Source organism: Nilaparvata lugens, chromosome 11 (genome assembly GCF_014356525.2).
Source record: "Nilaparvata lugens isolate BPH chromosome 11, ASM1435652v1, whole genome shotgun sequence".
Taxonomy (NCBI): domain Eukaryota; kingdom Metazoa; phylum Arthropoda; class Insecta; order Hemiptera; family Delphacidae; genus Nilaparvata; species Nilaparvata lugens.
The window spans coordinates 13,476,427-13,498,233 of NC_052514.1; the positions used below are offsets into that span (position 1 = coordinate 13,476,427).

At 31.7% G+C, this 21,807-nt stretch overlaps 1 protein-coding gene across 1 annotated transcript in view; it reads left to right on the plus strand.

Annotated features, from left to right (window-relative positions):
- LOC111049337 (cadherin-23) overlaps positions 1-18,032 on the plus strand; it is a 67,621-nt gene extending 49,589 nt beyond the window's left edge. The window contains 16 exon segments of the mRNA XM_039437625.1: positions 778-891; positions 1,287-1,460; positions 2,313-2,423; positions 3,693-3,876; positions 5,650-5,876; positions 7,404-7,530; positions 8,189-8,364; positions 8,863-8,983; positions 9,772-9,941; positions 10,659-10,743; positions 11,150-11,418; positions 13,058-13,245; positions 13,669-13,708; positions 13,710-13,787; positions 14,451-14,575; positions 15,716-18,032. Coding sequence (XP_039293559.1) covers positions 778-891; positions 1,287-1,460; positions 2,313-2,423; positions 3,693-3,876; positions 5,650-5,876; positions 7,404-7,530; positions 8,189-8,364; positions 8,863-8,983; positions 9,772-9,941; positions 10,659-10,743; positions 11,150-11,418; positions 13,058-13,245; positions 13,669-13,708; positions 13,710-13,787; positions 14,451-14,575; positions 15,716-15,734 — 2,208 coding nt within the window. The 3' untranslated portion in view covers positions 15,735-18,032.
- Positions 18,033-21,807: the final 3,775 nt, after the last annotated feature.

The following is a 21,807-nucleotide window of genomic DNA, read 5'->3' on the forward strand; positions in this document are numbered from 1 at the left end:
TGGGAGTGCCGAATATTACATTGATAATTATTGTTGTGCAAGTTACATACAATCAATGTCTATTTGTAGGTAATTGTATATTGCATACTATAGTGATTGTATTGTACAAGTATTTGTATGTGATTTTTGGCAATAAAATTCAATTCAATTAATATCTCCAATATTATATTATATTTTCTATTGTATGATAAATAGTATGTTATATTATATCATTACTTCATATTTCCACATTCAATACGAGTTTTTGACTATGGAAACAAAAGTTTGCTACGTCTTATCAAGTGTACATTATTCATTTGTTCATTGACAGCACAGACAATTTGGGTACAAACATTTTGTTTATTAATTGATGTTGGTTGAGTAATATATTTTTAAAAAAGTTCAATAAAAGGAAATTGAGATGAATCTCCTGATGAAAGCTAACTTTAATGTATTATAATATGATTATATTAATCACAATCACCGTACTCAATCGTTATGATATTGATTATGGTTTCTGCATGGTGATGTAGCCTACACTTAATTCATTAAATGTAAAATATAAATGTAATATCATATCACGCACTATGCGTAATGATGAGTAAATAGTAGTAATGGTACGGTATAGTAGTCACTACAGTAGTACCTAGTGAAATTATACATGAGAACAAAAATGAACTTCGATTTTCCTTTAAATGTTCTTAAATGTGTGATTTGTTTTGTGAAATTAATCAATAAATGAATTAATAAATTAAAAATTATCATTTATGATTGATTCAATTATTTTTCATATTTCAGACATTGAGCTTCCGAGTTCAAGCTATTTCAGAAGATGGACAAAGGACTTCCGAAGCTCTCGTTCTACTAATTGTGCAAGACATCAATGATCACAGTCCCAAGTTTTCTCAAAAGGTTAGTAGCTTTTTAAATTTTCTAATTTGTCTCTTTAGGCCTCTAGATTTGTAGAGCTCTCAATCCTATTTCTAGACTACAATGTACCGTACCGGTACTTCATTCATCAATATAGCAGATTTATTAGTATAGTATTTTATCAAATATAACGTCGCAATTATTAATATATCCTATTTCTAGACTACGGCACATCATTAATTAACATATCAAGTAGTATAATTTTCCAATTCAATTCTATAATAATTCTTTATTGTGTGTCACATCCATATGGAACAAATACATTCATATACGTCAGTTGCTCAGTAAGATATAGGCTTATACTTACATGAAAATAATAATAATTTGTATATATTTCCTTTATCAATCGATTTTACTAATGTTCCATGTTTGAACAGAGCTACAAAGGTTCGGTACTTGAGTCAGCCAATCAGGGCACTCCAATTCTCACGGTGAAGGCCACAGATGGCGACATGGCCAGAGGAGCCAATGGATTCGGTGACATTCGATACTCGATATCTGGCGAAAATGCTGGACTTTTCGAGATTGATCCTTTGTCAGGAGACATCAAGGTAACCCTTATATCTTGTGCAATGGATTTTTCCATCTCAATTCATTGTTTAGTTCCTAATTTGGTAATTTAAAAATTATTTTATGTTGACTCGTTTGATGAATTTTTACATTATGAAGATAGGTTTTTTCTGTAGCTTTTCTCAATGTTACTGCTATAAATTATGATTTTCAAAATGAATATTTAGTTATTCATCCCTCATAAATTAAAAAAAAAAACTCTACAATGTACTCGGCAATAATTGAATAAATGTACAAAATTAAATATTAGAAGCTACTTCCCCAAAAGAGCAAGTTGGAGCTTGGGGAAGGAGGCAGCCGAACTTTGGCAAGCTAAGAATCAGTGAACATGAAAAAAAAACATAGTGACCTTTAAATATCAATAATAATAATAATATGAGTCTCAGTACAAGATTAAGTCCAATAATAAAATGGTTATTATTTCAATAAGACGGTATTCACTTTGTAATAATTACATTCGTGTACAGTTATCATTAAAATCCAACCGTTTAAAAACCAAAGTAACATAGGCCTACATTCAAGCTTTGTCAATAATAATAAACACTCCCTTTATTTAATTTATATATATTTAAAGGATAATATCATCCTTATCATAGGGATGACAGGTTAACAGAGAATTAAATAGAATAATAAATAGCATATATGCAATTGAATAATAAATAATATTTTATTGACATGAACTGAGAAAAAAAATAAAAACGTCAAATGCTTGATAAGTAATAAAAACTTTGTTATTTATCTTCAAATTGAATTGTTGTTTTTAGTTTTTCAAGTCAAATAACCCCTTGCTCTATAGAGTACCTAATTTTAAATTGTTGTCATCTGTCATCCAGGTTTCAGGTAACGGAACAATAGACCGAGAGAGACAATCTGTGTTGCGTTTTGTAGCGATCGCTACAGACACACCCAACGGAGGAGCCAACCAGAGGAGATCGACAGCTCCTGTAAATATTATTTATTTATTTATTTTATTTTTAATTATTTATCAATAAAAGTAAGTATTTATTCATTCAATGAAAAACATACACATATCCCAACACTGAATCTCCAAGATAAACCTTATTTATACATATAGATAATAGTAGGCTATTTAATCATAAGTTACATCCGGTAACACCTAATATTATTGCTGACGCTGTATTCCATTGTAATGCTCGATCATAGTACTTCAAGTCAGTCTACTGCAAAACTTCACCGAGAGCACTTCTCTCTTATTCGTTATATGTTTTATAATTTGTGTTTGAAAATATTTTTTTGTTTTTAAAAAAGGTGTTTGGTTACCCCAGAACTATAGCTATAGTCAATGTGAACTAATCAATGACAAATTCTTTTTTCTTCTATTTTATCATTTGATCAATATATTTTCACTGTATGCCTATCCTTGTAGATCACAATCAAATTTAAAGACGTGCCTATGCGAACTTATCAACGACAAAACTCTATTTTCTAATAGAATCAAACCCCAGCATGGAAACCCTTATTTACATAGTTGATAGAATTTTATCATTCTAAATCAATGTGAAGTTGAAAGAATAAGACATTGATGTTGTCAATACCACTTCAATTTATTCGAAAATTAATTCATCTTACAGAACCTGGTTTCATGGTAACAGCCTACCACATCTTCAGCTGAACTGATGTGTTTGTTATTCTTGAAGAAATAATAAGTTCATGAAGTTTCTTCAAGAATAACACACACATCAGTTCAGCTGAAGATGTGGTAGGTGTTACCATGAAACCTGGTTCTCTAAGATGAATTAATTTTCGACTAAATTAAAGTGGTATTAACAGCATCAATGTTTTATTCTTTCAACTTCACATTGATTTCATAATGATAAAATTCTATCAACTATGTAAATAAGGGTTTCCATGCTGGGTATTGACAACATCAACGTCATATTCTTTCAATTAAGGGGAAATACCACAACATCTCATACCATACAATCAAATTATATAAATGTGAAGTTATTAACGACAAACTCTATTCTGTTATATATTATTATTTGAATAATGTATTATTTTATTATTAATTGTATGCCTATTTTTGTAGATTACAATCGAAGTGGAGGACAATATAATGCGAATTCATCAATGACAGAACTCTATTTTTCCTCTATTTTATTAGTTGATTGATATATTATTACATCACTTATTGTGAAACTTTAATTCGTTGTAGATATATTATTTCATCACTTATTGTATGCCTATTGTAGATAACAATCGAAGTGGAGGATGTGAACGACAACGCGCCCCAGTTCAGCGTTGACCAGTTCACAGCTGTGGTTCTGGAGAACGTTGCTCCCGGAACGAGTGTACTCAACGTCACAGCCACCGACTTGGACACTGGTCTCGGACAACAGATCACTTACGAACTTGTCGATCAGGGAGAGGCTGTCAGTAAGTGGATTTCGATATTATTCCTAAATTATCGAAACTCTATATCTTTTCCCTCATAAAGGACGGCAGAATGCATATTCAAATCAAATTTATTTCCATTTTCACCCAATATACATGATACAATATAGTACAAACTATTTGATGAAAGTGAAATTCACGCATAGATACGAGCCTAGCTAGCTAAGCCACTACCTCTGTAAACAAAGCCATAGTGCATTCTGGTGACGTCAGCACAGGTAGGGCTACTCACCACCTCCTACACCAATAAAAACAGGTAAAACACCATAGCTGATCAACAAATGGAACAGCTGAAATAAAATGTAAGTTAGTGTTTTTATTGGTGTAGAAGGTGGTCAGTAGCCCTACCTGTGCTGACGTCACTAGAATGCACTATGGCTTCGTTTGCTGAGGTAGTAAGCAGCCCACCTTGTGCGGGACTCTCAATTCCTGAGTTGAAATCTCAGTAGGAGGCGTTCGACATTTTCGTGGGTCCCCCGGTATAGCCACACCCTTAACAACACTGCTTATAGACCTCCACACTAAACCACCTATAGTGTTCCTCCAAAGTAAACCTGGCATCCTCACAGAGAGTAGGTAATTAATTGTACGCTATCTGAAGTGCATATAGCTTTTATGAATTTCCAGAGCTACAGACTTATTGTTATCGGTCATTAGACTTTCCTGTCCCTTATAAATTTCCAGAGCTCTTGATTTATTGTCGATTAGTGAAGTTCTATATGACGGTGTGTTCTCCATGATTATACAAACCTCCCCATAGAATTTTCAGTAAATAGACTCAACAAAGTAGAACGTTAATCAATTGTTCTATTAATTTAAAAAAATTGAATAATTCAAAAATCATAATGAGTAAGGTTTATGGGGGAAGGTTTACCAGGCTTAGCTCAAAGCTGATGAATATTTTGTAATTTCAGTTTGTCTTTTGAGAAATGATGTACTTGACTGCTGTGTGTGACTGCTTGATTCACAAGTAATATATCCCCCACCTACTATTTAAATCATTATATTTTTACTCTCTGTAACATAATTCCAAAACACTTCCCTTTTGACCTTAGAGAATAAAATTGTCTCTACTCTCACACTTTTGACTTGATTAGAATGGAAAATTCTTGTTGAAACACCTCCAATCTATGTAATTGCATTACAATTGTCATACTATCGAAATCTAAATTGCATTCAATTTTTATTCTCATTAGACCTGGAAATTATTCAGCAAACGTTACAAAGTTCATTGAGTAATCACCTATAAATTGTAATTTATTGTGATTTTTGCCTAGTTTATCAGCAATCTTTCATTTATTTATTTATTTAATCATTTGTACAAAATCACTCTATCATCAAAATTATATTGGAAAAGAAACTGGCGAACCCTTCAACACGCCTCTCCCAAATTAATATTAATTTTGTAACTTAGGGCTACATGAATGTAGGAATCTAATCAAATTCAATATTATTCTAGAAGAATAACAATATCTTCCATGTAGTTTTGGGTTTATCCTGTTGATTCTCTCCCAATAATGATTATTGAATATTGTAATTGTGGAATTAAATAGACGAATAAATAAATAATTTATCATATATTCATGAACACTGAAGTTGACTGATATATAGCAATATGTTGATGATTTATTATTATTAATTTGTGAATATTTCTTTTCACAATCTCCAAGCAGGTGTTTGAAGTAGCCTATTAGAGTTAATAAAAGTTTCACAAATCGAATAGGCTAAGTTTTTAATTCCTAACTTTTTTCACAGGTCTGTTTACAATCGGGGCCAACAGTGGTGAGATTCGTACGGCAAAACCACTGACAGGCAAGGGAAGGGCCGAGCACTACAGTCTGACCCTGAGGGCCCAAGATGGCGGCCAGCCGAGTCTGTTCACCGACGTCGGACTGAAGCTGGTCATCGGGGATGTCGTCAACAATGATGGAATACCCATGTTCGTCCATCCCAAGCTCGATGAGATGGCCTACATATCAGAGGTCGGTTGACACAGTCTACCCCTACTCTGTATCACAACAGATCATAGAAGAAGCAGAAAACATTATAGGTCTACAAGCATTCACTAGCATATTATTATAATTCTATAACTATACCGTACTTTTATGATTTTATAGGAGTTTGTGGTCAGTGTAATTCCATGAGCTTGACTATATGTTCAATTTGTAGTCATAGGTATTGGTACTGGAAAATAAAAGATGATAAAGTCTCTCCTAACATTTATAAATGTTTCTTTTATTGTAATTTATATTTTAAGATTGTGATTTGGTGTAGAAATTAAAATGGACATAGCCTATAAGCTATAAATAATATTTGGACAATTTGAAACTAAATTAGGAAATTGAAGAAGTTTTGAGCAATAGCCTGTTTTTTCTTCTCCGACCGTTGTATTGTTTTGCTAACGTAATAAATAAATAATTAAACATGATCTAACACCCATTTTTATTATTATCATTTTTTATTATTTTTCATTTTTTTTAATTATTTTTATTATTTTTATTTTAAATTATTTTTTTTATATATGATATTTATATATTCATATTATAATAATGATTGATTGATATTGTTATTTTTTCAGAAATCAGTATTTCAGTGCTTGAAGTTTATGAAATTACAGTTATTGGAATAATTTTTTATTCTATATTATTGTATTCTATAGGTTATCGATGAAAACTGATTTATATTACAATAAATATTGATTGATAATGTTATTTCTTAAGATATCAATATTCCAGTGCTTGAACTTTATGAAATTACAGTCTATTGGAATAATTTTTGATCTATATTTTTGTATTCTGTAGGTTCTGGATGAAAACTGATTAAGATGAATATAACAATCGTAAATTCATTTGATATCCAGATTCTTTTTACTTTCCAATATACGGTACAATGATTCAACCAATATGAGTTACTAGAGTAGGTCCACGTTATAATGGCAGTGCCGATTCTCAGTCTTGTCAATGCCTCCCATAGACGGTAGCTGATACAGGTTTATGATGTGATATTAAAATGTTCATTCTCGTTTAAAATAATCAATTATATTATTTTATATGAATATATGTAATAATATAAATTTTATATATAGATAACATTTTTATCAAGCAATAAATTATATTTTTCAATAATTTCATAATGAATTTTCATAACTAAGATATTTGGTAATTAATTATTGATTCTACATTGTTGAAAGACCATCTGGCAACAGAGCTAATCGAGAAAAAGATAGCGCTATCCGCTTTGTTGAATGATAGACAAGGACAGCAATACCAATTGCTAATCAAATACTGAGATTATAACGTGGACCTCACTATAAACACTTTACCATATTTTATTTTCTACTCTGTTATTTCTCGAGTAACGACAAGGTATGCATAGAATCTGACTGCTCTGTTACTTGAATGGATAAATATTAATATAAATATTTTTACTGCAACAAGTAGTACCTGTTCGTTTCTTTGAAGACACATTAATAATTCATACATTTTTTAATATTGATTTTCTCTGTACAGAACTCGTCTATTGGATCACCAGTGTTCAGAGTGGTTGCAGCCGATCCTGATGATCCGAATTCTCCAGAAGGTCAACTGAGATTCAGTTTCCTGCAAGATGGATCCGATTCACTGGCTTTCAAAATGGGTGAGTCAATTGAGTTCCTGTTGTAGAGATTTGGAGCTCTAGAGGCTCTTGAGATATTGTTGTTTGCATTTCTCATTTTAAATTTTAAATTTTTGTAAAAGACAAATGAAACAGCACCGTAATCTGATAATTGGGAATTTACCAAGAATTGACCACTTTACTCAATCAACTTGATATTTTATCTTTCATTTATAATAACCATCCACAGCAATTTCATTGTTTGAGAAGCTTGTAGGTTGAATTCAACATTGTTTTCAAATATAAAGAATTGTTCAATATTTATTGTTTTATTCTTTCATTATAAGGGGATCAATGGCACCATTCCATTTTCTTTGATAACGGTTGAAGGCATTAGTTCCCAGGAGAAATCATTAATTCCCAAATCATTAGTTCCCAGGAGAAATTAGAAAACAATTATTTTATTCTTTCATTATAAGGGAATCAATGCCACCATTCCATTTCCTTTGATAACGGTTGAAGTCAATCCATTGTTTTATTCATACGAAAGTCAAGCTGTGATGGTACAATTCGACATCAAAATAAAAAACTCACTTGAATTAATCTCTCGTCTTTAGGTATAAATCTAAGAAAATGATGAAAATGTATTCTCTTAATATACAGTAATTATTTTTCATGTTATCATGTATGATATTTTCAGATCCTGAAACTGGCCTAATCACTACCAAACAGCCTCTGGATAGGGAGAAAAAGGATAAATATTCGTTGATTTTGGTAGCTCAAGATTCAGGTGCAGTTCCTCAGCAAGCCACCCGGCTGCTCACTGTCATTGTAACAGATATCGATGATCACAAGCCCCACTTCAAAAGAACATTGGTAAGTGGGAAAAAATATACACACAAATTTTATGATACATTCTTTAAAGACTTTGTTCCTGATATAAGCAGTGACTGAGAGAAGAACATCCGCAATAAATGAATTTGAAATTTGAATTGATTTACATCTCATTTTCAATAAATAAATAAATACATTTTGAGATGCGTTGCTCCAGCTGCGAAATTGTTGAATTTAGTTTAAAATGCATCATTTCTATACTTGAGAGTTGGCAAGCAGCCTCCAACTTCACAATTCTGCTAAAACAACACAAAATAACTAAAATTCGAATCTATTCCATTTATGGAGTGATTATTAAATGTGGAAATTATTAATTTTCTTCTCTACATTTTTTAGAACTTGTTCCAACTCTATACATGAGCTACTCTATTACTCATGATGCTTCTGATAATTAAATTTTCAATGTTTCATTTATTCGGTTGTTTATTCCAATAAAGATTTAAATTCAAATTATAGGCCTATCAATGTTATTTTTCTCAGGATGAAGGACCGTTGGAGTTTACAGTTGAGGAAGAGTTGCCTATTGGATCAGAAATTGGAACGATTGGAGCCATAGACTTGGATATTGGAGAAAATGCTGAGATTGGCTACCTTATTACATGTGAGTAGTGTTGACTATTATCAATAAATTATAATTTTGAATTATGAACTATCCCAAGCTATCCCACATTTTGACTAAGTTGCCTAAATTGGGAAAAAGTGACAGCCTTGGGTGAAAGCCTGATTCAGTTTATTCTTCATAGTAATAATGCATTCCCCTCTATTTATTAATGGGTTTAATTTTATTTTTGAGCTTGTGAGCTTTTGGAATCTATTCATAATTCTTGGTTCACTCATTCGGTTTATATTTAGAGGACATTCATTTATTATTCAGTTTGAAAGATTGAAACACCCTAGGTACTGCTAAAAATTACAATGTTTCAATGATTACCTCCATGTTAAAACAATTCCCTTTTCTCTCAATGAAGAATATGGATGGATTGAACAATTTTCGATTATAAAATATAGTACGAAAAAAAATGAACACTTTAGTGTTCAGCCTGTTGAGTTCTTCAATTATATTGTATGACGTGTGACTGTGAATAAACAGATATATGTATAAATATTTGAAGAAATGTATGAACTTTGAATAAATGAATATGTTTTCTCAGTATGGCTTGTGGCTGTATATAAATCAATACAGTAAATTGATATGTTTTCCTGGAGCGTTTTTTTATTATTTCATCCCGCACTTTGAATATACTCTCTTTTATCATCCTGTATCTGCCGTAGGCTACATTATTAGCTCAAAGAATGGTTAGCATACATTCCAATTCTCTATTACATGTATTTTTGTCAAAAGTTACAGCGATATTTACAGATGTTGTTTCTCTTGTTTTTTTTTTTCAGTTGGGAATGAGGATGGTTTATTTTCACTGGATAGAATGGAAAATAATCAGGCAAAGATCAGTGTTGCCAACAGGCTAGACCGAGAAACAGCGTCTGAGCATACAATTACAGTCAAATGCTTCAAATTATCAGCCCAACCTGTGAGCCTGAGGAAGCAGTACAACAGACAGGTAGGCAAATATAGTGCGTTGATGGTTTTAGATTGCAGTTTACTCGAGGAAGAATACTCACACCTGTTTCCCATTATTCATTTATTCATTCACAATGGAGAAAACGGGCTTCCCTGTTTATCCATGATTGTTTTCTAATTTCTTAATTTCTGTATACAGGAAAACATTTTCCCATCATTCCTCGTCGAAAGCAGTAGGGTTACATAATAGACAAGTGGGCTAAATGCTTGAGGATTGTAGATTGTAGTTTACACTAGAAAGTACTTACATCTATTTTTTACTATACCATCACATCTAATTTTTCAATTATTGTATAATACATTTTTCCTATCATTCCTCGTTTCATTAATGGGTTCTAATTCAATCTTCTAAGTAGAGAAAATATAGCATAATTATGCTATCTTCTTCTATGAGATTATTTAATTGCTTTCTGGAGGCAACTGATAACTGTGGAAGAAGATAAAATTGAAATATTGGTGAATTGCATCCTGAAGGCAAGTAGTTCTGATATCACCCGCAACTGAAATCGGTCTGATGGACAAATTATTGTAATATCTGTGCTGTCGGATTTAGCTGAAGTATAGAATATATGTGATTCAGCTGAAGTATAGAATATATGTACTACAGGAATGTCAGTTATATAGGCGTTGCTTCAATTATTGATCCACAGCGGAATTTGAGAGATTATAAAATATAGGTACTATATTCATTTTTCAGGATACCAGTGAACGACAAATACGTATCAAAGTCTCCGATATTGATGACAACCTTCCTCTCTTCTCTGACAACAATATAACAATTGGTAAGAACAAATCAATTCATTTGATCTCTTTTGACAGCTTCTTTCTGTCTCATAAAACTAGTTACTGTATTCGGTTGATGAAGTTGAATATACATCAGTTATGAGAGGCATTATACTATTTATGATTTGAAGAGTATAAGCCAAGGACAGAGCACGCAATTAAGAGAATATTTTTATTTATTTATATAGGTTATCTATTAATAAATTATGGTATTCATCAGTCAATTAATTATTCATGTATCTATTTAATTATTCATTTATTCACTTACTTATGGATATGAAGAGCACAAGATTTATTTTTCTAGCCACGCCAATTATTTAACACAAATTTGTAACACTGTTGTTAATATTGGTGAATAAATTTAATTTGATTTGATGTCAATTCGTTTTGTGATTGCATAATCAGGCGTGCGCGTGAACGTGCCAGTGGACACCCAGCTGTTGACCCTGACGGCCACTGACGTAGACGCGGATGCGGCTCCCATCACTTACCACATGGAGTCGATGCAGTTCAGTCGGCCACTATCACCTCTGCTGAACGGTACGCAATTCGCACTGGACAGTCGCAGCGGTCAGCTGCTCACCGCGTCTCAGATGACGCCCTTCTCCGACGGGCACTTCACGCTGCGCGTATTCGCTAATAACAGTGAACAGCACACCTATGCAACTATCAAGGTACCGTATTGTAGAATCTTCTCTTGACACATAAATTAATATTTGTTGCGGAATTTCTCCATATCAAGGTTAAATAGAAAATATTATTGATTAATATTTGTTGTGGAATTTCTCCATATCAAGGTTAAATAGAAAATATTATTGATTAATATTTGTTGTGGAATTTCTCCATATCAAGGTTGAATAGAAAATATTATTGATTAATATTTGTTGCGGAATTTCTCCATATCAAGGTTAAATAGAAAATATTATTGATTAATATTTGTTGTGGAATTTCTCCATATCAAGGTTAAATAATATTATTGTGGGTTCCACATGCAATTTATTTATCCTTAATCACACGTACGCTACTGTCAAGATATACATAATATAGTCTGTACAAATATTAGTTTCCAGCACACTGTTATGGCCAATGTTATTTCTCACGAGAATAGGAGCACACACTACTATTGCTACCTAGTCTACAAAAATGACACACTCTCACTCTCTCTCTCTCTTTTGCTCTTTCTCGTTAACAAATTAATATCTCAAAGGCTTTATTCTGGCTTCTGTGAAATCTAGAGGCACTATACTCCATAAAAACAATGCTGCAATAATCCAAGGTTTGTTCATACTATGGAGGCACAATCATGTTATGCTACAACACCATGAAAATCCATCTCCAAAAAATATTTAAAATAATATTCACCTTCATTTTCATTGGGTGAAATTAAAAAAATATTGTCAGTTCCAAATGTAATTTATAAGCAGACTAATTTCAATGTTCAAGGCATCATCTTCAGGATTCTTTTCAAGTCCAACTCAAAAAAGATTACCGTACGTACTGAAAATATGATGCCCTGAGCATTGAAAATAGTTCGATTTAAATAAATTGCATGTGAAGCTGACAATATATTTCTCATTTCACCTCAATAACGTATAACTAATCACAAGCCCCCCTGCACACAGATACAATAGTAGCGTCCACTAGCTGTAGCCATTAGTGGCAAAACGTTATAACTCTAGGAAAACAAGGTCTATAAATAGTTTTCATAAACCTTGTCTATAATAGGTTTTTATAGACCTTGTAGGAAATAGCAACTTCCCAATCCTTTTTCACAAAGACAATGGACGGAATTTCAGTAACACTGAGAACCATGTCTAGTATTGATGCTCCTATTGTCCCTGTGTGCAGATAAGAAGAGATTTTTGAATCTTCAGAATCCTCAATTTTTATAAGTAGGGTGAAAAGTAGTATGTGGTTTTTTGAAATTATAAGTACCATTTTTCTTTCAAAAAAAATAAGTTATATCAGTCAAATCTTATGTAACTATAACAATTTGAAAATACATATAATATGGTTATTGTTGGAACATTCCAATTAACCAGCACTAAAGCTGCGTTATTTACATCAAAGTTATTAACAAAATGTCTATTTTCCGTCCTATCAGATTAAACAGAGCTTGACAAAGACATATGCACATCATGTGTATGATAAGTTGATGATGTGTATGTTCAATCCAATAGGATCTATAAGGGCGGAAAGATAAACATTTTGTTGATTACTTTGGTGTAAACAAAGATGGTCTTAAGTAAGATTAAGATGTTCTTGAATAAACTCAAATTCATGGTATTCAAAATGAATCTTTATTACTCACAGATATTTGTGGTGCGAGAGAGAGGACTGCTAAAATTTGTGTTCGGAAGACCCCCAGCAGATGTGCGACAAAATCTGGTCGACTTCAGGCATGACGTGGAGAAGGCACTTGCATTGTCAGGCAGTCTCAACGTCTACGACACTCAGTTCCATTCCAAACCAGACGGAAGTTTGGATTTCAGTAGTACAAGGTAAGACGAGTTTCTGCAAATTATTCTCTATTCCCACAAAACGTTATAGCAGTTCAATTAGTTGTGTCTATATCTATATATTCATATGAACTTGATTTTTCTAAGAAGAATCACTATAAGGCCTAGTACCCTTCGACCCTAGAACGTGGAGCACTCTGATAGACGTATTAATTCGCCCAAAAGTGGAGAAATGAGTTTATCTGCTACGTTAAAATAATTCGACTGATTCAAAGTCTCGGGTTCAAATAATAAAGGTATCATTTCATTGTTATTCTGAGTGAGACAGTAGCCATACCTATAAATCAAATAAGCAAAAATAGTCTTTTTTCTGTTAGGGCTACTCTTGAATATGAAGAGTACTGACTATGAACTTTTTCTGAGTACTGTCTGCTGTTTGATAAATCATTTTGTTTTCTGTTACAGCTCCTGCTTTCAACTAGTCGGGTCACAAACGTACGATGTGAAAAGAAATGGAATCAATGCTGAAAGATAATCCAAAACTAGAAGACGTTTATACCAAATACATTGTGCAGTCAGTCGAGGTAAAATTCTTACTACAAATTAAATATCTACAAGATATCACATAAAACAGACCTATATGTTAAAAATAGGCAATCAGGGCTCTTTATTCTTTGCAATATAGGCTACATTACAAAATAAAAGGCCAATTTTCTTCAATATTCAATTGAAAATATTATATGTACAAGATTTTAAACGACAAAAATGAGTTATAATTTAACGAGTAAAGCTTGGAAGTTCCGATTTGATGTTCTTTTCTAAAGAACTCTTCATTATTTTATTATTGATATTCATTGACATTCATTATTTTTATATATCTATTTGTACTGTAGACCTACATCACAAAATAAAAGGCGAAATCATAAATATTATACTACAATTAACTAGATAATGAGTTAATTGAACGAGCAAAGTTTGAAAGTTTAGATTCGATTTTCATATGTAGGCTATGTTTTATACACTCTTAATATTATAGGCCTACTAGGCTACTATATTTTGGTACTCATAATGAATTCTAATGAAACTGCCTACCTCTACTTTTGTCTGTCTACTAACTATGAAGTTTAACCTATTTATATTTTGTATTAGATAATCTTCAAGATGTAATTATATTATTATTATTTCATTCTGCCAAAGAAGATTTTTTTGTTGATGTATATCCTATAATATATTGAATTGGTTTGCAGCGCTGTGCACCAGTGGTGGGGAGAGCGGGAATCACGTGGGTACAGTGGAGTGTCCTGGGCATCGCTTCTTTCATCGGAATCGCATCTGTATTTGCTGCTTGCATACTTTGTTGCTCTTATAGCAGGTGAAGTGAATGAAGAATTGATAATAGTTATAAATAACAGTATAGCCAATAATATAAATAATAGTAGCCTAGAGCTGGAGAATCATGTATCTAAAGGGATCTATTATAATTTCAGCTTTTTCTTAAAGCTTACAATTTTCCTGTAGGGTGGAAAAAATGCTAGTCCCATGATGGACCAATACTAAGCGCTCGTTTCCCTCGAACAGAATAAGGCACAAGCGGGATACATTTCAATTTGTATAATTTCTATGCATTTCTTGTGAAAATTCATCATTGAAATAAATAAAACATTCTTTTTCATTCATTCACATCGCACTACACCGCCTGAATCTTAACATTCTTGATTTTTTTCAAATCAGTGATCTTCAAGATAGCTTGCTCCAACCCCATAAGACGATGATGATAAATTAAAAATGAAATGGAATGAAATTGAAATTATTATTCATAGCACTGACAATTTACAAATAAGAATTAATGAACTATTCTTGAAACAAGTCAGTAAAATAGTTTTGAACAAAATAACAGACAAAACACATAATAAAATATTATATTCTAATTTAAGTTATATAAATGAAAATAATTCAAAACTAACAAAAACATTATCTAACGTCAGAGTTATGATTATGGTACTTCACATTATTATACATTTATACTATTGAAATGATTGACATTTTTTAAATCAGCGAGCTTTAAGATAGCTTGCTCCAACCCCATAAGAAGATATCCTTTCTTACTGTCCAATAGTAGCATACATGTCCAAAACTTTTCTGGATATGTCCACATGGTGGACATGTTGGTCATGGTGTAACAACTTCAACATAATTGGGCTGTAACTTATTAACTTCTCTGGCTAACGTCGAGTAGTCAGAGACATTGGACGCTCATAGAGATACCACCTATTTTATCAAAGTGAAGTTACTTTTAGTCAACAATTTGAGGTAAATTATTCGAGGAAACGGTATTAGCTGAGTATTTTCTTCCAGAGAGTAGATTATGACTTTAGATATACGGTAGTAAATACAGGTTTACTTTTTACAATAGTGTATGATTATCCAATCGAATTGATAGTTAGGTATTATAAATATTACAAAAATGCATACAGTGATTGATCAATAATTTCTCTTTTAATATATTTTCCAGGTGGCAGAGGTTTCGATGATAAAGGTTTCCATGTGTAAATAATGAGAAATGGGATGTATTCTCAATGAGAAGTGATTTTTCAAGTTGCCATAAGGTGTCTTATCTCGCTCACAGAATGGAATGTTGCGATGGAACTTCCATTTCAAAATTCTATTCCAATCTAGATGAATAAATCAAAGGTATCCAGCTTTACTGTTATCGATAAGTGGATGTTTTGTACATAGCTGACGTATGAGTGTGAGACCTTATTTTAAGTGAATGTTATAATGTTTTATACCGTTAGATTATTATGCGTTGATGAATAGTGTGGACAAAGTTTCTTCGAAAATGATTCTTTAATTAACTATTTCTTAAAATTACTTATTTTTCATGGAAATAGGAATATTAAAAGTATTATTATCAATATTACTCTAGGACTGATCAAGATATTTTTTTGTTTATGGTAAAATATTTCTAGTTGAGCCAAACTCCACAACATATAATATATGTTTAGTAATAAAGTGAAAAGAGTGTAATAATAAAAAAGTGTAAATTAATAATATTCCACCAATTCTCTGAGCCACCTAGGGAGTTTATTGTATCTATTGTACAATTTTCGTTTATAATTATTTTCCCCACCCATCCAATTTACTCTGGAACTAAGTGTAGTAGTAATATAGCTTGTCTCTTCAACTAAAATGTAAAATGTCTCTTCTCAACTTTTCAAATTCAAATTCTTTCTTTATTAAAAAAAAAAAACAATCAAATACATGCCAAAAAGCAAATACAATATTATTCTTATTCTAATATGTGTTCCCTATAGGCTACCCTGTGTGGGCACACTTGAATATATATAATAAAATATTAATATACAAATTTAAATATTATATCTTGAAGAACATAATAATTGAATATGATATTATATTGAAATAAATCAATATGTCAATTTATATCCATTCTTGCACACATGCACACACACATACACAAAACTTGAAATTATGTACGGAGTGGTTGCTGTTTTTTTCATAAATAGTTTAATTCAATTCATAGTTAACGTTTCGTTTTTTTCAAAGTGCTGATGTAATTAGACCATAAATGAATACGCGCTTTTGAAGAAAGAGACAGTGATTGAAATGTAATACTATCTTACTGTTTACGCTTACCGGACGGGATTTGTGAGTTCAATGATATTTAATTGTTGCAGATTGCAGTGTTCATGTCGTGTAATGTGTAAATTATAATAAATTTAGACCTATATATTTATTTAGTAAAAAAAAAATCATTCACGTTGTCTAGTTGTGATATGAATTTATTGGTGATGATTTCTTGATCCATTCCGAGCTGCTTTGTATAAACACACTTTTTTTATGTCGTGTTCAAATACATAAAAAAGTATGAATTTATTGATTTCTTTCCTAAATAACTGACGTGGCGTTATCTTCCTTGTTGTTACTGGAAGTGAATTGAATATTTTTATAGCTATGTATTTGAAGTGTCGTCTGGAATGTTCTAATCTTGGTTTTGGGAGGTTAATGTCCTGTGAACTCCTGAGATTTATTCTTTCTTCCATCTGTTGGATATCGAAATTATTTTCAGCTTAATCTAGCATTGCTTTGAATAGAAAAGAATGTCTCACTTGTAATATTGATAGTTCTCTGAAGAGCATCATTGAACTATATATTGTCAAACTACTGCGTAATTTATTCTACTTGATATTCGTAGCAGTATTTATCTAGTTAATACTAATATTACTATATTAACAACTGTGTACTATATTACTGGGGTAGTTACAATTGGTAATCAGAGATAAAACATATTTCACTTTTGCATTAATTTCATTTCTCTTATTTGCAAATATGATTCCTATGAATGAAAGACTGATTTTGCAAAACTTTCAAATTTGAGCTCTCTGTTTAATATAGCCTATATTTGTTATACTCTGGTACTTATTCTCTACTTTTTTAAATAAACCAACTATTGATGAAGCTACTTTTTGCTGAATGTGTATCAATCGTTGAGAATGGTAGCAGAGCTTATTATCGAGATTATTAAAATAGATATAGATTAGCTAAGAACTTGAAAATCAAAATACGTAATAATTATTTGAGCTCACTGAATTGTAAATAATAATTTGTGATTATAATACTATTACAGGTATTTTTAACATTGATGTTATGTTCTATTTTAGATTCTATATAGGCTAATTATCTCTTACAGTGATTTTTATTGTATGAATGGAAGTGTCGAAACTTTTGTAAAAATTACCTCTATATAAATATTCATTTGTAGAGAGTTGTGAATATTATCTGTGTTGGATATTATAATATGTATATTGTAATGAGTTGTGTTTTTTATTCTGCCTTCGACATGTTTTATTTATTATATTTTGAATATTCTCTCTAAAGCATACATGTTAAACAGTTGATCACATAATGGATTAAATAAATGAATAATACAGTGCTTGGTTAGTTGTAATTGTAGATCAAATAAGTCTAGTTGAATTCTTTAAGATTTTTGGATGAAAAATTAATTGGCCAATTAGATTTCAGTATAAGCTAGGCCATTGCTATATCAGTGCAGATTGAACTTTAGGAAAATGAAAGTTTCCTTATTTTATTACCATAGCCTATATATATCTAGAAATTAGCAATTATTATAGAATATAATTTGAATCCAATATAATGACGTCAAGGCTTGTAGGCTATAGTCTGACAAAGATGCTTCATAAATTTGCGTTAAATTATAAACTAAATCTAATAAAGATACTTTTTTACTGATACAGACGATATGCATCACTGGAAGAGTGGTTTTGAACGATATTAGTGTCACAGAGACAAGTTTCACAGGAGCAAGTATTTCTATAAATGGCAGTCTCACAGGAACAAGTTCCCACAGAGACAAGCAGTTTCATAGAGACAAGGTCTCCGTCCAAAGTAGTAGCGCTATAAATGGCAGTCTCACAGAAGCAAGTTCCCACTGGAACAAGGTGTTTCACAGAAGCAAGGTCAGTGTCATAGAGACAAGGTAGCGAATGTAGGAAGAAGTTAGGCGTGTTGCCTACATCTGAACTTGAAGGCACTCCATTATTTGTTCTAGTAAATTGAATGTCTGCTGTTTTTTAATCATGCAGGTATATGATTATGATTGAAGGTTTATCATATAAGATAGGGATGGGTTGGTAACCTATTAGAATTAGATAGAAGATAACTTAAATAAATAAATAAATTGAGTTCTATGCAAATGTAATATATTTCTACCAAACTCCAAGATAACTATTCCAATATATCTAATACGTATACATATAACCTTCAACCCGAAAGAATAATCAATATGAATATGAAATGGAATATATAAAAGCCAAATAGCCTACCACTGACCTATTCATCACCGCTTCTTAAAAACCACATGGCCAAAATGGTTTTTCATTATAATTCCTTCTTTCGTAATAAATTGTTTATGCTTTTGTACTCCTGAGCGAAGCTCGGTCCCCGATATTATGAGCTAATCATTTCTTCTTTTTCCGAGCTGCGGTCTCGAATTGTAAATTCAAATTGATATAATATTAACTCCAGACAGTCACAGAGTAAAGCTGCGTCAACACCAATAGATTCTATTAGATTGAACATAACTTATCATACACATGATGAACATATGTGTTTTTCATGTGCCGTTCAATCTATAATAATCTGTGAGGATTAAGTTATTAACATTTTGTTAATAACTTTGGTGTAAACGCAGCTTTAGATGCCAAGATTTATCATGGCGTTCCGAGTTACGGATGATAATGTCAATGAAAAACTTCATTTTCCTCATAAAATCTTTCCAATAAAAATTTAACAGATTGTTGTTCTACAAGCGTCTCTACATGTTACAAAATGAAAATCCCAGTGAAAAACAAAAAGTGCCACTTGATAATTCCCAAATCATCTTTTTAATCGTAGCTCTGATTCAACTGAGCAATAACTTTCTGAACTTACTGAGTTAATAAAGTAACATTTAAAATTATCATAAGCGCAATGGGACTTGGGATTCCATCAATTCAGAATAAGTATTATACCGGTATTCATTTTTACAGGATTGAAGTAGTGCAACATTTAGATTAGCACACCAATAGATTTTATTTGTAGCGGAGTGAGTTCATTACTTTCATATCAAAGTTCTACTTTTTCCATTATGATATAGTACGACTACTGCAAAACAATGTCTGGTAGCCCTGGTAATGTAATGTAATGTAATGTAATGTAATGTATGGTTGATTGGAAGTCTCCAACCAGCCTGATCAGATTTCTTAGTGGGGCCATTGGCAAACATTTTATAAAAGCCTGATATTATTACAATGACTTTATTCCTAGTAGATAGCATTTCTAGTAGATGGCTGAATATTCTCGTTACCACATTGCAAAGGATGTTCAGTGAGGTCTACTGTTATCTGGACTACTAGAGTATTGTAACTCCTAATGTCAGATTGAGTAAGAGCTTGAAATTTATTCCTATCTAGTGTACTCCATGTTCAATAATCTGCCTTTATCTTATATTAGAAGAAACTTGCCTCTGAATAAATTAAAAAACGCACTAAATGTAATTCTGAATGAAAATGCTTATTGTTCCGTAAATTAATTTTCAAATTGTTGAAAATATGATATTCAGTGCTGTGAGTTTATAAATAGTTTATGTATTTTTTCAATGTATGACTTAATTTATTCAATTGTACTGGGTGATGATAATTATGACTTGATAAGACTGATTTGATGAATGATTACACTATTCATAAGATGACTACTAAGATGTTATGAATTGAATTGCTCATTTATTGTATAACAGACTATAAGCTGAATCCTTTAGACAAGGCCTATTCGCCTAATCTACATCCAAATTGTTTGTATTTATCGGTCAATATATTTCTTATTCCTAGACGCCAGCTAAGAAAGGGGTTTCAATTTTCGTAGAATAAGCACGTAATTCAAAACTGTATGTTTTTCAAAAAATGTTGTGATTTCAAATTCAAATTTCGTTTATCACACACATAGGCTATACGAGAATTAAGAATTAATGAGAAAGTGTCCCGAATAAGGTTTATGATTTTTGTTCTTCTGTATTTATACTAAGTGACATATTTATCAGTGATGGCTCTTAAACTGTAGGTTTATTATTAAATAACGAGTTTGGAGCACCAGAAAAATGGGATTATATTTTATTATAATAAATATTCAAAATTACGTTTCCAACCCACAATTATTGTCTTATTGTCATGTCCTTAAAGTTACTGTAAACCATATCGGTTGGGACTAATCAAGGTTTATTTAGGGTGGTTTTAATTATTAGTTTATGTGTTACAAATAGTTCACCTAGATTTGGATGGCAATTGAAACATTATTGATCTAACTAAAGCATGATATTAGTGTCAAAGACAGAAATCTGCGTTTTAATTCATTATCATGTGAGAGAGAGAGAGAGAGAGTGAGAGAGAGTGAGCCCGAAGGAAAGGGTATGTGTAAGAGAGTGATGTGGTTGAGTGGGAGTGACAGAGTTCGATATATTATATGCTATATGGTGGGTGAGGAATAATAGTGTGTCCCTTACGCTACACTCACAGATATATATATATATATATATATATATATATATATATATAATATATATATATATATATAGAACATAAACCATATCCATAGATTTTGGAAGCGGCATGCTATCTTTTCAATCTTTTGAAACAGCATTTATTGTCTAAGGTTGGTGAAAGAAGTTTTCTGCATTCCATAACAACAATCTGCAGACTGACGTCTCGGGTATTAGAACCAAAAGGCCTTGCTTTATAGAACTATAAATACTCATTCAGTATTACAATGCCTTGCTTCCATGAAACAAAGCAAATGTTTCCCGTTAGGTACTTCTGGAAAGCCCGGTCAATTTGTCATCGGTGGTGTCCAGGTAGAACTACCCTGCTCATAGACTATGTTCACTGAAGCGTAAAACCAAAGTTAACCAAATGCTTCTATTTCTAAAAATTCTATTGCCAGGTATAAAGTACTGCACTTTGGCGGCAGGAAGAAGATGAACAATAATAATAAGAAAAAATATAGATAGGAGAAGATTATAACCGTTGAGTACACTAT